Below are 12,019 nucleotides of genomic sequence, written 5' to 3' on the forward strand. Positions count from 1 at the left end.
GACCACATTTGAACTCAGGTCCTCCTGAGTTCAAGGGCTGATGCTCTATCCACTGCGCCACCTAGCTGCCCCCTAAAGTTGTTTCAAGCTCCACAATGTTATTAAAAAAAAAAAAAAAAAAAAAAGACTAAACAGAATGTTCCCTAACTTTCTTTTATACAATTTTAAATATACAAACTATAAGACCTCATTCTTCATGGCAAATGTTTCCAACTCAATTCATCAACAACAATATTAAGTAACAGTGTAAATAAAAGCACACAAGATGAAAGATGCTATATTAAAAGGCAGAAAAGCTTCAAGGAAACTCATATGAATCAAAAAATTTGCCTTTAGTGAGTGAATATAGATACCTATTTAGCAACTTATTTAAAAAATCTATAGACAGATAATGGTCATTTTTAAGTATTTTTAAGGTAAATTTACATCATTACTTTAACAAAAAAATTAATTTAAGAAATGCAAAACAATCCCAAAATTTTAAAAGAACAAGAATTGGGCAACATTTTGGTACTAACAAGTTTTTTTCCAATTATAAATAATAAGATATGTAAAATTACTCTTAGGGAACATATCCTTGATTTTGATGAAAAACCAATTTTACTGAGCAAAAAATGTTATTCATAAACAGGCTGGTCTTTTCAAAGTTTTTTTTCCTTGGATAAAACTTTTGCACCTCCATTACCCAGTGGGGAAAAATGGCAAAAAAAACAACAACTATGTAGTTAAAAAGTAAAGAACAGTTGAAAATGTTTAATGTGCATTTAATATGACAACCCTAAATAATTCATATTTAGGGATATCTGATGCATGGGATATTACTAAATTATTGACATTTATAACTGAAGTTGGCAAACAAATGTGAAAATTTATTTTTAATAAAATCTCCAAGCTTACGACATGAATTATGTATGTATATTCAATCTCTGTGAAAGTTCCTCAAATTCACAGCAATACTCCAAATAAAAGCTTCAACAATGTGTCAAATGGATTATCATATGAAATATTCAATCAAAAAATTGTCCTAAACAGAAATGAAATGGGAGAGGGAGAAAGGGTAACCGTAACCTTAAACTCAGATTTCAAAATGTCTTGTCCATTAATTATATTCTATTACATTTTGAAGGAAATTTCCACCGCGAGCGACATTAAATGACATTGTTTTTATTTTCCTAGAATACCACTGCTGAGGTGGAGTCTTCACAGCCTACCTTAGAGCTTATTAGTAATTTAATTTTTTTTCTCTCTATCCCCCTGAAAGCAAACCATATGTACCTAGAGTAACACTGTTTTTAACTGTAATTATACAATTATTTACAAAGGTTCAATTATTCATCCCTTGAACAGTATTTAAAAAAAAATTAAACCATACGTCCAGTTTTACCAAAAGTCGAATTACGTCTGACACTTTCAGCTGTGGCTTGCTGCCTTAAGACAAAAAGGAAACTCTGGGACCGTCTTGCACTGAGGTAACGCTTCTACAAACTGAAAATGTCGCTCTTTACATTTTACGTCCCTTGGGCTAAAACTGCACTTCAAACACAGTAACTTAAAAATACTCCTTTCCCGTCAGAGTTCAAACTCTTTTTACATTTACACGGACCGGTCGCCCACAGCCCACTTTCTTTTCCCCAGGAGCAGCCGGCTCTTGCACCCTCTATCTGCGGAGGAACAAGTCAGAAAGGCACCGAGTCGGTGCCCGATTCCAGCCCGACTCAGGGAGCCGCGAGTCCGGGGGCGCTGGCGCGGCCGCCTATGATTCAGCAGACGCGCCGCGGTCCCTTTAAGTCAGAAGTGCTGAGCCCGGCGGCCGAGCGGGTGGACCGCGGAGTCCGCAAAGGTCACCCAGCTCCGGGAGCACGGCCCGGCCTCGGGGTGCCCCGCCGGCGCTGGGGAAAAGTTTCTAAGTCGGACGACCCCCCTCCCGCCCCAGTGCGGGCAGGCCCGCGGGGTGTGCGGCCGTTCCTCGGGCCGGGCCGAGGCCGGCGGGGCGAGGATCGGGACGAGGCCCCGGGAGGTGAGGGAGGGAGAGAGGCCCGGGAGGAGGAGGAGGAGGAGGCGGCGGCGGCGGCGGCGACGGCGGCGGGCGGCCCCTACCTTTCTTGGCTTTCGGCGAGCTCCGCTTGCTCCGGGTATTGGCTCTCTCTTCCTCTATAGCAGCTGCTATCTCCGGGTTGTCTTCCCCATTGTACCACACTAGCAGCTCCTCGCCCGGCTCAATTGGCTGCAGGGAGAACAGAGAGCCAGGCCACACCAATCAGGACGAGGGTTGTTAGCGAGGGGGGAGCCAGCCCGGGCTCCGGGCCAGAGGGCGTGGAGCTGGCGCTGGCGATTACAAACAGCTGGACGCGGCTCTCGCCACAGATTTCCTAACTCACTCACTCACTCACTGACTAACCAAACAGGAAGAACCCTTTAACCCTCGGCGGCGGCGGCGAGGCAGCCAAGTCTGGGCCGAATAGAGCGGCCGCGCCTTCGCTCCTGCCCCCAGAGAGCAGAGCGCCCCTCAGCGGGGAGGAGGACCGACGCCCGCCTCGGGGCGAGCGGGAGGAGGTCCGCCAGACCCGCTTAACTGGGCTGATCCAAGGAGATGGGAGATCGCCTCTTTATTTAATTAAAAAAAAAAAAGAAAGAAAGAAAAAAAAGGATGCAAGTCCATGGCAAAAGAGGAGTGAGACAAAGTATAGCCAGGAGAATATCTGCCCCTAAGAGAGGTCATTCGGCTCTACCGAGAGAGGGTCCTGAATCTCACTCAAGGTTCATTTATTTATTTTTAAAATTAAAAAGAAAGGGCGGGGACAAATAATGTAACTGTTTAGCCTTGGGAAGCTATTAATTCCTTCAAGGCTGTCAGATTTCAAAAAGGTTCAAGATTTCTTCCCATATTTCATTGTAAAGTCCAACTAACTAAGAAGAGTTTCAACCTGAAAGACCCCAAAGGAGATTGAAAATTGAAAAAACTTAAAAAGCAACAATATAATTGCTTATTTTACATACATACATATACACACATATATGTACCCACACATAACTGAGAGGCAATAATATATTTGCATAAAAATCAAAATTATTAAATTATAAAACTATTTATTATTCAAAAAAGTCCAAAAAGAATTTAAGAAATTCAGCTTAATAATACTGCATATTTGGAAAGAGATTAAAAGCAAGAGACACAGAAGCACAGAAATATGTTTAAGAGAATGCCAATTAACTGATATAATGACAAAAGTATACGTGCCATTCCATTTATATACTACTATTTATAGCATGCTAAAAAGAGACAGACATCAGGAGTACAGAAATACGTTTTATTAATATGGCATTTTAATACTAGTCAACTACTTAGGAAGAACCATTCAGGAATAGGACAATTATTTTAATGTTTGTATCATATCAGAATACTTAAACATCAGTATGAAAAGAAAATACTGAACTTTGAAAAAAATATATCACATACAAACGGATTAAATGGAAATTTTGATCCTTTTAAGGTGAATACTGGAATTGACTAAAATTCCTTTAACCTTTACAGCTTCTCCATACACTACCAACACTCTCCACACATAAGATCTTTCAACAAATATAAAGTCTCTCATCCATAACAACATATTCATCTATAATTTCTTAACTAGAATCAATTAAAGTCTAATGAGTCCTTTGAGTTTCTTGGTCTAAATTTAATAAATCAACAGTTAAAATTGCTATTTAAAGTTACTTTTTAACATTCATGGGAAACTGAATTATGTTTATCAACTTATATATATTTCCCATAACTTATACATCCCAGACATAAGCATTTCTTACCCATAAGTTAGCCTGTTCCATAGCAATATAATTTCAAAATATTTTGTCTTCTTGTTTGTTGGCATGTACAATAAATGGAATATGGGAAAAATTATTTGAGGAAAAAAAGCAAAGTAAAATAAATATCTAGATGACCTAGGTGAAAAATAGGAAGAATGTTAGGGAAAGTTATTTTCCTTTCACAAAATTCAAAGAATCTTCAATTTTTAGAGTAGCACAAACTGCAAGCAATTTTTACAACTCTAGTATTCTATTCCATAAGAAGATAAACTACACGAGAGTTGAGATTATGTGTTTTTTTTTCTTTAAATTCCCAGCACCTAGGTATTTAGGAAGCATGTTATTTAGCTGAACAGAGTGATAATGGGAAGAATGCTATATTTAAAATCAATCAGGAGAGCCGACGCAGCCTGGTATAAAGAATGAAGTCTGAATGTGGGAGCCAAAAGACTTGGGTCCAAATCTCTTGGTGGTCTCTAGCTGGTGATTTTAAACAATTACCTTAATCCTTCAGGACATTAACTTTCTTACCAATAGATTATTAGGCCATAAAAAAGTCATCTACACAAAATCTGAGTTTGAGGGAAGCTAAAAGGTCTAGTCCAACCTGTGCCAAAACAAGAATTCATTCAAAAATACAAGTGATATACACAGGCTTGGCGTCTGAAGACCTTCAGTGAGTAAAGCCTACTTCATACTAACCCAGTCTGTTTTTTTCCTTCCACCAGGCCCCCCATCTGCCTCTCTGAGGCTTTTACCAAATGCTTCATATTCATATTCTTCTGAGCCAAAAGAAACAAAAGTACTATCTCTTCTATTTTATAGCACCTCAAAAACTGAAGGCAGTTATCCTGCCCTTTCTCAAACCTGCCAACTCCCTCTTCTATGATTCTGATATAGCATTATATTGAGGTCATCAACCAAGGTGCCCTCCTCTGGAAATGATTCAATTTATCATCATACTTCCTGAAATGTAATACCCAAAAATGAATAAAATACTTCAGGAGTAGTGTGGCCACCTTAGTTCACATTCAATTTCACCTTATTAGGCTTACCTCAAATTAAGACCTTTTTGGATCCTATCATTCAGTATATTAGCTGCCCCTTCTCTTCCAATTCTGTGTCATAACAAATATGACAAGGCATAGATTTAATGCTTTCATACAAATCACTGACAAACATGTTAAATAGCAATAAATCAAGCATAGATTTTTGGAGGCACTCCACTAAAGACCTTTCTATTTGGTCATTCCACTAGTGCTAAATTCATGTAAGTAATAATACTTTCCCATCTTATTCATAAATATATGATGCTATTCTGTCAATGGCGTTCTTTAAAATCTAAAGTTTGTATTCCACATCCCCCTTATACCCTAAAAAAAAAAAAAGGTCCAAAAATAAGAAGTAAGGCAAGATTTGTTCCAGACTTTGTGATCACTTTCTTGCTTTTCTAGATATCTTCCAAGTATCTCTTTTATAATATATTTTACAGTTTTGCCAAGATTAAACTCAAAACACAATATCCTATAGTTTGCAGGATCCATTCTCTCTCTCTCCCACAACTCTATCCCTTGCCTCATTTTTGGAGAAAGGCTTCTTTCCCCTTTCCCCATCCCATGGCATGTCTTCAATTTCCAAAATTTTTCAGAAATAGCAACTTGCCAATAACATTTAACATGTATTTTGAAGGGTATAGTTTATCTGAGCTAAATGACTTGAATTTATCAAGAACAGCTAGATACTCTCATTTATTTGGGATTTCAACTTTCTATATCATTTATGTTCTGTCCAAATGAGTACAAAGACAGATTATTCATTCACTATGATAAAGAATACAAAAGCAAAACAAAAGCTTTCTCACCACAATTCATCATCCTTGTTCCAGCAACTGCAAGTCCTATACTGCATTAGATCTTTCTCACTTAACAGATGGAAGAAGGAAGATTACAAAAGTAAAAAATAGCATTTGCAAGGTTCTAATCCATATCCATTAGCTCCAGATTCATTAGCTTTTCTAATGGTTATTTTCAGTTCTAATGTTTATTGACTGGAGATTCAACACCTATAAGTAACACATGAGCAAGTCATTTAAGTTGAGTTTGGGTTTCTTCCTTTGTGAAATGACGATAGTAGTACTTACTAATTTCAAAGAGCTAATTTAATGCAAGTACTTTTGTAAATTATTATAGAAATGTTACTTATTAATGTCCTCAAGGAACAAAAAGTTTCATTTTAGGGAACTATTCTGCTATAAACTTCTGAAAATATTAAATTACTATATATTGTGATTACAACTTTGGTGATACAATTTCTGTATTTTGGAGAGCTCCTTTTTCTCAAAATATCATCCTCACCCTAAAACTTTATGTAAAAAAAACTTCAATAGTTGTTTGTTTTTGTTTTTGTTTTTTTAATCTGAAATCTCCTAAACTATACCACACAGAGAGAGTAAGATCATAGATCCATCAGAAAATAAACAATAATACAAGTAACATAACACTTTAAGGTAGACTTTAAAAAAATCTATACTAACATCCAAGGAATTTTATCCCTTTTTAGAATCATTTCTGGTCTTATTTGAGAATAATAAAAAACTAATAGCAAATATCTCAGAAAGTACAGACAATGCCAATTTTTTAAAAGGCAAAGGATCACAAAAATTCCCAAAGATGCCTCAGTGCTATTTATATTAGCAAATGGTTTCCTATAAGAACACAGTTTCACAAATATTAGTAATACTCCTTCGATTTACCATAACTCTCTCACTCCTTTTTATGTCCTATCTGAACGGAAAGGCAACATTTTTGCTCCCTGAATTTCAGAGCTTTATATAACATAAGCTTCTAATATTCTCCTGGGGGATGACTAGCATATAACGTTTTAAATGTCATAAAAACTAACATGCTTCAGATAGAAAATTTCACAAATTGAAAAATATATGAAAAAAATAGTCTAATAAATTATTTGTCTCTAATAAAATTTAAAATTAGATACCTATACCGTTACTACTATGGCTTCTCTTCAGTTCAAATAACTACCATAACACATTACATAAAATACCAAGAAGAAAAGTTCATATAAGTCAGCCTGTTTTTTATATCATCTAAACCAGAGTTACCAAACAAGGGGCCAGTAAAAGCAGGTAGCCCAATACTCCAAAGTGCAATCAGAACCAGATTCAAATGTAATTAAGGAAATATTTAAGAAAATAAAAACCTAATAAAACATAAATAATGTCACATTTTAAAACTAAGTCAATAAATATGCAGCTTCAGGGATCCTTTTATAAAAAGATTAGGTGACACACCATTTCTATTTGACACCAAATATTTAAATAATTAGATGAAGACTAGATGTGAGAGCAGGGGAGAGAGAGAAGTAAGCATAATGTCAATTTCTTTCTTCCTTTAAAACCTTTAACACAGAAATTTGGCATAATGAATATAATGAAAAATTAGATAACAAATGAGACATTCAGAAAAACATAGGAAGATCTATATGAACTGATCCAAAGAGAAATAAAGAAAAATATGAGACAAAAAAGACATGCTATATTTACATTTAGAATATATGTAATATATATAATATATATGCATTATAGTATATTATATATATATATTCACACACAGATACACATATATAAATAAACTGGGAAAGACGGAGAGAAGGGAGAAAGGGAGAGAACATGACATCACATTTAGCTAATAGAACCTAGATATTATCGTACAACATCCGGAACTCTTAAAATCTTTACAATTTACTAATGGTTAACTTGTGAAGTGGTTAAGACAGATTAGATTTCAATTTGGAATTATAAGTGAGCTCTTGATACCCTTTAACCCATAATCCCACTATAAAGTAGAAAGACAAAAACAAAAGTTCTATCAATATAGTAAGAGAAAGAGAAAAAGAAATAAATGTATATATTTTACATACACATGTCTTGCTATGTAACTAGATATTATATCCACTAAGCCTTAGTTTAAGTTGTAGCTTAATTGAGCTATAAATATAGTATGATAGAATCATACTTTTTTTTGAGTTCACCACTATAATAATAAATACTACTATGAATGGAGGTTGGAGAGCAACGAGAGGTGTATAAAGAGCCCCACTTTGTCATAACCAAGAACTGAAAACAAACTATGTTCTTATGAACTGGGCAAAGGCAAAACAAACAATGAAATTAAAAAAAAAAAAAAAAGCAAAAAACTAAGGCATAATGAACATAACAAAAAATTAGGTAGTAAAATATAAACAAATGAGAAATTCAGAAAACCATGGAAAGATCTATATGAACTGATCCAGACCTAGAGAAATATATATAGTGAATCCAACAATGTAAATTAAAAAAAAAAAAATTAGGTAAAGTGAAACTGAACTCTAACAAAAACAAAAAAACAACACAATAAAGTCCTGGAGGACAGCTAATAAAACATTTTCCCTTCTTCATGACAAGAAGTTATAAACTTCCAGAAGAGAATATTCTATATCACGATAAAGACAGTCACTATTTTTGATGCTTTTCTTTTTCTTTTTTAAAGGGGGGGGGGACATGGAAGGGGAGAAGAAGAAAAGAAAGGAAGGGAAGGGGGAGGAAAAAATAAAAATTAAAAAAAAAATATATATATATATATATAAATATATATATATGAAAGAGAGATCATAATCTAGAAGGGATTGGAGGTATAAAATTACCAACATAACAAAAGGCATTAATAAAACAATTTTCAAAAAAAATTTAACTTAAAATCTTAAAAATGTGACAAAACAAAGTCAAAATTGGCTAAAAATAGGGAAGGCCAAAAATAAAATTAAGAACATTCAAAATTGACAGGGCAGCTAAGAAATAAGCAATCAAAATATCTGGCACAGATTATTCTCCTTATAGAATAATTTGACAATATAAATTAAGAGCAGAAAATGGGTCATACCCTTTGAGATAATTATCTCATTACAGATACTATATTTTAAATATAACATATAAAAAATTTTTTTGTCTATTTAAAAATAGTTACTCTGTACAAGCAAAAAACTGGTAACAACCAAAATAGTCAACACTCAAAATCTGAAGAAAGTATAATCTGTGAATATTATGATGATATTTAAAATGAAAAAATGTTCACTTGTAAAGAGTGAGCTAAGACCTTGTGAAAGCCCAATCGGCTTGGGATAGTTTCTACCAGACTGGAAAGCCTATTTCTACACATTTCCTAAGGATTTTCTAAGTATGGAAAGTCATATACACAGAATATTTATAGAAACACTTTTCAAGGTAGCAAAAAGGAAAGGGGGAAGTAGGATAGAGAGGAAACAAGTGGTAACAAATCAATTGAGAAATGATTAACAAGAATGTGAATTATGATGTCAAAGGAAAATGATTATACTATAGAAAGATACAATTGTACATCAGGAATTCAGATATATGGAATGATGTCTACGAACTCACAGCACAAACTAAACAGCACCAGAATATACACAATCACAACAACATTAACAAAAACAATACTAAAAGGTAATGGCATGTTGCAGAACTCTTTAATAACCAACCAGTCTAGAGAACTGATTATGAAATATTCTTCCTCCCTTCTTTTAGTGGAGAGGTGAAACACAATCGATTAGGAATGTGGCACAGTAAAAGAAAGTTACCTTTGGCTGATTTTCCTATAATTTATCTTTGTTATAAAGGGAGGTTTCCAGGGGGAAATTCAAAAGGGGACAAGAAGAATGAAAAAAGAGGGAAGAGGGAAGTCTCAAGAAGAAAAGACAAATTTAAAGAGAAATGTTGGTGTGAAAACAAAATAGAACAATATACAATTTTGCTTACAGACCTTTTAAAATTTATGATTTTTGTACCCTTGTGCTTCTATACTTTGTGAATATATTACATTTTAGAAAAACTAATTCTAGAGGCAAATAGTGTCTCACTGTTAAATGATTGTCGAACAAAGAAAATGTCCTGGAGTCAACCATTTAATACTAAGAATGAAAAATATAAATGATAGTGATATACAAAATAAAAATGATCCAAAAACCAGAAAGATGGAATAAAACAAATATATGGTATGTTATTGTGGCTTTGTTCTCTTTTTCTTAACAAAATAAAAATGATTGAAATTTTGGAGTTTAGCTTCAAGATGAATTCCACATTTGGTTCTCTTGGAAATGGTAGCTCTTTTTAAGTGTTGTAAATAACACATTTATAATTTTTAAAATATTTTAAAATGATACAAATACTTATCAGAAAACAGATAACATGGCTTATAGTTTATTTATAAAACATACATATAGTAGCAAGGATAGAATTCCATTAAGCGGCAGTGAACTGTTTTAAGCATTCCTTAACAGGCTTAATGATCCTATGATCCTTTTCCAATGAAAAAGTTTCTTTTGTTTTTTGTTGTTTTCTTAATGCATGAAATAAATGTGTTTTCTGGTGAATACTAAAGATCAAAACTCATAAGAAATTCATAGGCAGGCCAAGAGTAGGTGTTTCCCAATTACAAGGCACATCCAGGTGCAGAGCAGCTTCTAACACTTCCCTACAGGTTCTCCTGGTGTTACTCCTTAGACCTTCTACTTATATCACTTTTTCCAAAGACATATTAATTTGCAGGTACTACTCTAAACAATCAAAGAAGTTGGGGAAGCTAAGTGGTGTAGTGGATAGAGCACCAGCCCTCAAGTCAGGAGGATCTGAGTTCAAATCTAGTCTCAGACACTTAATACATACTAGCTATGTGACCCTGCGTAAGTCACTTAGCCCTAATTGCCTCAGCAAAAAAAAAAAAAAAAAAAAAAATCAAAAAAGTCGATATTATCAAAGGAAAATGAACTCCTAGGGGTCTAAACTACCAACTCAAGGCAGGGTAGTTGAAAAATTCTAATAACTAACCAGTCTTTCCTCCTGAAGGGGAAAAAGGCACATTTCTTATTCAGTATTTAACAGATTTGATTGGACAACTTTCATATGGAACTTAGGTATGATTCTAAATGGTGAGTAAAAATGATATTCTCTTTATAATTAATATTGCTAAACCTAAGTCATCATACAAAGAAATATCTGTATTTATGGCCACTGGAGGCTGAGAGGCTTGGAGGAGTATTTTACCATACACTAAAAATCATAATGCTACTTGGGTTTTTTATTAGGCTTTTTGATACTTCTTAAAATTGTGCTATAACTTCCTCTATTCAGGTAGGAAACGGTTAATTTTATCATGAGACCTCACTGTCCTGTAAGTCTGGGAGTGCTGCTCTCTTGGTTTAAGTTACACTATTCTGTAGTTCACAAAGGTTTGTTTCCCCAGTATCTCTGATTATATTCCTTGTTTCTTAAGCCATATTATTATTCCATTACATCCATGTGTCATAATATGTGCAGCCATATCTTAATTAAAGTACATCTTAATTTATTTCAAATTTTTGCTACCGCAGAATGCCACTAAGATTACACTGTTATATATTAATCAACCAACAAGCATTTAAGCAGCTAGTATATTCCTGGCACTAAGGCTTCAAAAACAAATAAATGAAATAATCCCTATTCTCAAGAAACTTATATTGTCAAGATATAGCACAAGCACATATACATGTAAATTTATTTAGGACAGGACCTGTAATTTTATTGACTTATAAGTTAAGAAGCTCCCTCTCCCCCAATGTAGGTAGGGGGGATCATTCCCTGACATATTCTTGAGCCCTAAGAATTTAAGTGCCTTGCCCAGGGTCACACAATTAAAATTATAAATTATATATATAGATATAGATATGTACATATATATCTATATCTATATATATAAATAATTACATATATAAAAATTGTAGAACTTGAACTGAACTGAGTTTTTAGTGATTTCAAAACCAGCTGTCTATTATATTATGTTGTCTTCTCAGTACATACAAAATATTCAGAACACATGTCTATTTAGAATTTTTAAAATGCACATTTATTATTACTATTATTAATAAAGTAGCTAGAGAACACTCGTACTTGTGTAAAAGAAGTGCTTAAACTGAGCCTTGAAGAAAGTGAATTTTATGAAGCAGAACTGAAGAGGGAATGTTTCCCAGGCAGTAAGTACAAAGGCAGGAGTTAAAAGATGGAATGCCACATGGAAGAAGCCCAGTCACACTAAATTGGAGGGGAGGCAGCAGCCATGTAAAGTAAGGACCAGAAAAAAATAGGTTGGGTTCTATCTATGAAGAACCAAAC

General features: G+C 34.3%; 1 protein-coding gene across 4 annotated transcripts in view; it reads right to left on the reverse strand.

Moving 5' to 3' along the window:
* Positions 1-12,019, reverse strand: part of PRDM2 (PR/SET domain 2) — a 196,235-nt gene that overhangs the window by 130,580 nt on the left and 53,636 nt on the right. For 3 of the 4 annotated variants that reach the window (XM_074306217.1, XM_074306218.1, XM_074306216.1), the window contains one exon: positions 2,098-2,224. The exons of the other annotated variant lie outside the window; for it this stretch is intronic. In XM_074306217.1, coding sequence (XP_074162318.1) covers positions 2,098-2,224 — 127 coding nt within the window. The remainder of the gene's footprint in view (positions 1-2,097; positions 2,225-12,019) is intronic. 4 annotated transcript variants of the gene reach the window in all.

This window comes from Sminthopsis crassicaudata, chromosome 3 (assembly GCF_048593235.1).
Source record: "Sminthopsis crassicaudata isolate SCR6 chromosome 3, ASM4859323v1, whole genome shotgun sequence".
Classification (NCBI taxonomy): domain Eukaryota; kingdom Metazoa; phylum Chordata; class Mammalia; order Dasyuromorphia; family Dasyuridae; genus Sminthopsis; species Sminthopsis crassicaudata.